Source organism: Camellia sinensis, chromosome 5 (assembly GCF_055761805.1).
Source record: "Camellia sinensis isolate YWXY chromosome 5, ASM5576180v1, whole genome shotgun sequence".
Taxonomy (NCBI): domain Eukaryota; kingdom Viridiplantae; phylum Streptophyta; class Magnoliopsida; order Ericales; family Theaceae; genus Camellia; species Camellia sinensis.
The window spans coordinates 10,376,698-10,382,500 of NC_138965.1; the positions used below are offsets into that span (position 1 = coordinate 10,376,698).

Consider the following 5,803-nt stretch of genomic DNA (forward strand, 5'->3'; position numbering starts at 1 on the left):
TTATAATTATGAGAGAGTTTTAAAAATATAATTTTTTTCTTGATCCTTTTAACAATAAAAGGAAAGTAAGAGGGATTTATAGCCAAATTTTCTCAAAAAAAACAAAAAACAAAAAACAAAGCACAAATATCATATCATGGGTGAAAATCAACTTATTAGAACTCCTTCAGAGCTCTATATTTAGAACTTCCAATCTTTTTCTCACTAGGCGTAATTGACCCTTAATTATTTTAATGATTTTTTGACTTTTAAATTAAAAAATAAAATTGCTTGAGAACAAATCAAATAAACTATTTATTGACTTTTTTTTTGTTACATCATTTTTTTTTTATCTATTTATACGTATGTCTTTCTGTAATAAATAAAAAATAAACCATACTCAAATCACCCAGTGTAATTAAAGTTACAATTTGATGTGACTTGATATGACAATGTGGTCAGCAACCACAATTTGTTGTGTCCCCAACCATATTAGGGTGCACACCAGACTTTGGATTCGAATGCCTAGCCACCCCCTTTTTAAGCTTGGACACCAACGAAGATTCAAACGTCAGACACAGTGGTAGAACTACACTGGGCATGAATTCTTTCCTTGAGCAAGCCTGCTTAAATTGATGAATACGACATTAAACAGACTCATTATCAGTCAAATGGCTGGGGTAAGATCGGCAAATGAGTCTTCTAGAGGCATGGTATCATATCAATCCATTCACAAATCAAGCATGACCTGCTAACAAAACAGCCTTTTACAATGAGACCATTTGACCAGAAAGCAAACTAACAAATCCGACACCATATCATCTCACTAACCACCACAATTACTCATTAGGCACCCCATCTGTCAATAATGCTCTAAAATTTCTCTCATTAACACACATTACACCAAGTGGCCCATAAAGAAACAAAAACAAACTCCATGTAAGACCTACTTCAAATTTTCATAATAATTAATTTACAGAAAAATGCAGTGCCCATCAAAGGCTTCATTGACACCATTGGAAGTTACTTCAGAACGACTGCCGCATTTCTCAGAGACAGATACCTCTGAACATACTCATTAGGAAGTGATCTTATGAGCTTGAACACATCAGCATTTGCATAGCGGAGGTTAGTCCTTGGATCATAGTAAGGTGCCTGCATGTGAAATTAAAAATTGTCCCCATTCATTTAGAAACAATGGTGGATAAAACAATTAATACCAAAAGTAATGAGATGAGATGGCTTCAAACCAGGGCCGGCCTTGAGGCATAGGCCACAAGGCCATGGCCTAGGGCCTCTCAAAAAAGACTAAAAAAAGAGACCCCCACTTATTATAATTTAGTGTAATAAATTAGGTATGTTTTAAGTCTAAAAAAATTTAAAAAAGCCCATATTAACTTAAAATAAATTGACCCATTAAAAAATTGAAAAGCCATTCAAAAAAATTAGTATTGTTATCCATTGAAAATAGACCCAAAAAAGGAGTCTCTTATTATAGTTTAGTCTAATATATTAAGTATATTTTAAGTCCAAAAAAAATTAAGGAAGGCCCAAATTAACTTAAATTAATTTGATCCATTAAAAAATTGAAAGGTCTATTTAAAATAATTAGCACTGTTATTCATTGAAAATGATTTTGCAAAAAAATTAGATTACGCAAGTATGATTAATTTATTTGCTTTGAAAAATACAAGAAGATTGAGGATCAAGCGATACTTATTAGTTATTGTAATGTAATACTAAGTATTTTTTGTGATTTTGACACAAATTTTTTGTCCTTTACTTTCAATTTTTTTTTTTTTTATTCAATGAAACAAAAAAATGTGACGAACCCTAAAAATTTATTAGTTGATTATCGGTTTTGGGCCCTAAAAATCTCAGGGCCGGGCTTGCTTCAAACCAGTGGATAATATATTATAACTTTCTGTAACATAAAATATATTTCATTTGAGTCATTGTTAACCAAGACACCCCCTCCACACCTAAGTATTTTCAAGCCTTAATAAGTTAATAGCCATCTAGTCCAAAAGTCTTACCTATTTCATCTTCTCCAGTACAATTTCTATCTCAAACGATATAGTTAAAAATAAGTTTCGACTGTATCATAGAATAATAGGCTTCAATTTTCTTTTTGTCTTGTGATTTTGTTATTTTAATTCTGAAATGAGCAATGCTAGGAACAGTTGAGTTCCTCATCCAGATTTGACATAACAAGCACTCTTTTCTAAACTTCAAGTCATCATGAAGATCATTCTATCACTGATTGCATAATGCCATTTCTATATTAACAAAGATGGAGAATTGGTTTGCTGTTTTTAACATACGTATTTTATCTCTGGATGTCTAAGCTAGTGTACTGCTAGATTAGACTCGTAAACAAGCATAAGCGCAGCTAAACTGAAAAAAGCATACTTCGACAGGATACAGATGAGCTGAGTACAATTCGAGTTACATCAAACAACCAACTTTAGGGCCAATGGCATTGTGGCCTAGTGGCATCACCCAAACACTTCACAGGGGAGGTTGGGGGTTCAAGCCCTAGTAGGGGCATGGGTGTTTGGGTGGGTTTGGGAGGGGTGGAGTATTGGGGGTGTTTGGGAGATTTTGCCGGAAAAAAATAAAAAAATAAAAAAATAAAAAATACTGTCATATAGTCAGCTAAACTAATTTATACCCTACTTGGCGAAGCAGAACAAAACATTCAAGAATAATGGAACCATGTTGAAATGCGCAGAGCACAATTCCAGTTACATCAAACAACCAACTTTAGCATATATTCCCATGAAGCGGAAAGAAATAACAATAACCACATCTTTTGAAGAGAGCGACATACCTCATATCCTGTTATGTCACAAATTCTTTTGCATGGATGCATAGAGGGTGGTGATTCTATATTAACATCTGCAAACAAGATGAACATAAGGGCTAAAAATTCCATCAAGGAAAGTTTGACACAACAACTTTCCGAAAGTAATCTCACTCAAAGTTTAAAGGCTTGACATGAAATGTCAGTCTAAGCTTTTAGAAAGGGACTAACTAGGAAGAAAAAAGTACAATAGAATGTGTTTTCAGAACTCACAATTGGATTCATCAGGGGGATAGTTCTGGTAATTTTCAGCTTGGATGATCTGCTTGAGATGTTTCCAGTGCCTTCCCCTCGCTTGTCCCTTCGGGTACTTCTCATACATCTGAACCTTTTTGAAACTAAGATGAGTGGGCAACACTATATCTGCTTCGATGACTTCTTGCTCCATCTGCAAGACAAACAAACTATGCTCACTTAACATCAATCTTATATGTATATATGTATATCTTCATGCACATTCATATGCAAAATTCACATATGTATAATTGAGAAATTATTGCAGAGGTAATTCAGAACCCTGACATCTTATCACTTATCACTGGTGTTGTTGTGGCGGGGAGGGGGTGCTGGGGCTCTAGGAGGCAAGGAAACAGCCAGAATAGAGGTCAATGTTTTTAAACCCAGAACCGCAACCAGTCGAGGGTTACTGATTCAACCATAACATGATTTATTGAAACAAAACTGCCTTGAATAAAATCACTATTTAACAATTCATCTAGGAAACTAAGAATTTTACCAAACAAAAAATCCTGTTTTCTAAAGTAATGAAACATAATTGCATTGCATAAAGCAACAGTTTAACGATTAATCTAGGAATATAGAGATCAAAACGTGGCATATAACCATCTCAACTGGTGAATGAAAATTTGACTGTACATTCAAGCCCTTTTAGAAGATCCGACTTATTCACCATTCTATACATTTTCAAATTCGTTTTTTTTTAAATGCACACAACCCTTGTTTTTTTTTGCACAAACAAAGCCATTTAACAACCAGGGGCAGACCCATGCATTCTCTAGTTAGAAAATTATATACTAGTATTGTGTAAAATTTTGGAAAAGCTTTTGTAAATTGACAGCACTAAAATTATAGTATTGTGTAAAATTTTGGAAAAACTTTCGCAAATTGGCACCGCTAAAATTGTTAAAAAACAAATATGATGGTGTCAAAATAATTTATAAACAGAAAATTTGTTTTCAAAAAGACATATCCAAGATGATGTGTCTATGATATTGTTTGAAATTCTTAAAATAATAGTGGGTGTTTCAATTAAAAATGAAAAAACAAAAATAAATCACATTATTCTATACAAAAAAATTTATGTATATATCATTACTCTTTTTTAAAATGTAAAACTTAGTTAAGAGTTACCATTCTTCTTAAATGTATACAATTTTTTTTTTTCCCACATCACCTGAAGACTTGTCTTTTTTCTCACTCTCTATCCTTAATTGATTAAGAATTACACAATCTCTGTTCAAACAACATGCATAATCATATCGATAAGTTAGCTCGGACACCGGTTAAAAAAAAAAAAAAAAAACCAACTGAATGACAGACATCAAGCATCACCACCAACAGAATTTAGCACGCAAATCACAAATTTGACAAAACAAAATTCCAGCAAGTCGCCGGCCTCCGCAGAACTTGTCTGCGCGTACCTGAATTTGGCTACTGGCCGGTCGCCGGAGCTGTCACCGTAGAGAGAGCGCTTCGAATTTGGGGTTGATCAAACTGAATATGATTTTGCCCTAATTGTAATCGAGAAACTTTGTCAATTTATTTGGACCGCCAGTATTTTCTGTGTTGGAAAAACAAGCTATGGAAGAGGTGAGTTCCTCGTTAGCCAAACAAGTCCTTGTAAATTAATCAGCACCATAGGTGCATATTTGTCATTTTAAACGCTGCAATGTCGGTCCAGTGATGTTACGACGTCGTTTTAATCAATCCTCTTCTTTCTTCGAATTTGGAATTCTTGCTTGGATCATCACTGCTCTCACTCTCTCTCTCTCTCTCTTTTCCTTCTCAGTCTCAGGATTCATTCAAGATAAGAGAGTAGTGAACCCAGAAAAACATCCAATTCTCAGTCTATCACTTATCATCTACTTGGTAATTTTTATGCTTTTCAATGGCTTGTAAAGAAAAATACATTGATTTTGATTATATTAGTTTCCCAGATCTGGCACTTATTATCTTTGTAGTTTTTGTTTTCTTTATTTATTTATTTGTCGTTATTGGAAGAAAGATCCAACTTTATTTGATGTCACATTGAACAATTACCATTCTTTGTTTTGATGTAGGGTTTGTATGTTTTGTTTGATATAATGAGAATTCGCGAGTGAATATGGACAACGATTACCAACGCTCCGTTTCTTCACGGGCAAGCCGGAGACCAGAACGTAATAATCAACACCACCAAACCAAAGGTAAATTTACATATTAATTTTTGGGTGGTTTGATGTATGAGGAAGATGGGTTGAATTTGAAAATCATTTAGCAGTTATTTACCGGATGTGAAGTTTTAAATTAACATAATTATAATTTTGAAAAAAGAAAGTGTTAGGAGTTAAGAATTTTATGATCATGCTTAGAAAACAAAAACAAAAACAAAAAAAAAAAAAAAGAAGAAGAAGAAGAAGAAGGTATAATCAAGTTTCAGAAAACAGAAAATGTTCACACCAAATGGGTTGTACACTTTATATAACTAGTGGTGAATGCAAACGCACGTTTGCAATTTTTTATTTAATTTTCTTGGCCATTTGATGAATGAGAAATATGGGTTGAACTTAAAAACTGTTGGCAGTCAGTTATTTACTGAGCAGTTAACAATAAGGTCATTCTCAAAAGAAAAGAAAAAAATGTGACAAAGCTTCAAAATCGTTCTGAGTTGTGTGCTTTATATAATAGAACAAATAGATAGATGATAGATATGTACGATGGATCTTTGAGGAGGCACAA

General features: G+C 33.5%; 2 protein-coding genes across 9 annotated transcripts in view; one reads left to right on the plus strand and one right to left on the minus strand.

Moving 5' to 3' along the window:
* Window positions 1-266: 266 nt before the first annotated feature.
* On the minus strand, window positions 267-4,723 carry LOC114311681 (chromatin-remodeling complex subunit). Of its 6 annotated transcripts, none has more exons than XM_082868239.1 (4): window positions 4,507-4,655; window positions 3,059-3,233; window positions 2,813-2,880; window positions 267-602 (listed from the first exon to the last, which is right to left on the minus strand). In XM_082868239.1, exons 2-4 carry the CDS (start codon window positions 3,231-3,233, stop codon window positions 438-440), a joined length of 408 nt encoding a protein of 135 aa, XP_082724365.1. In that variant the 5' UTR covers window positions 4,507-4,655; the 3' UTR covers window positions 267-437. The 6 variants fall into 6 exon arrangements, with proteins under 6 accessions (XP_082724365.1, XP_082724362.1, XP_082724361.1 ...); XM_082868236.1 differs by having other exon boundaries at window positions 267-605; XM_028257838.2 differs by lacking the exon at window positions 267-602 and adding an exon at window positions 801-1,134 and having other exon boundaries at window positions 4,507-4,723.
* Window positions 4,724-4,773: 50 nt separating this feature from the next.
* The window catches only part of LOC114311679 (putative hexosyltransferase MUCI70), a 6,568-nt gene continuing 5,538 nt past the window's right edge, over window positions 4,774-5,803 (plus strand). For 2 of the 3 annotated variants that reach the window (XM_082868229.1, XM_082868231.1), the window contains exons 1-2: window positions 4,798-4,954; window positions 5,146-5,271. In XM_082868229.1, the coding sequence (XP_082724355.1) occupies window positions 5,190-5,271 (82 nt within the window). In that variant the 5' untranslated portion in view covers window positions 4,798-4,954; window positions 5,146-5,189. Of the gene's footprint in view, window positions 4,955-5,145; window positions 5,272-5,803 lie in introns of all 3 variants that reach the window. The other variant, XM_082868230.1, reaches the window with a different exon arrangement.

Bases quoted from the DNA above. Each gene is read 5' to 3' on its own strand.
- LOC114311681 (XM_082868234.1), bottom strand. From the start codon at position 3,266: ATGTTAAGTGAGCATAGTTTGTTTGTCTTGCAGATGGAGCAAGAAGTC. The intron at 2,881-3,058 runs GTGAGTTCTGAA...TCTTGTTTGCAG, and splicing joins TCCCCCTGATGAATCCAATT to ATGTTAATATAGAATCACCA. The intron at 606-2,812 runs GTATGTCGCTCT...CATCAATTTAAG, and splicing joins GTGACATAACAGGATATGAG to CAGGCTTGCTCAAGGAAAGA.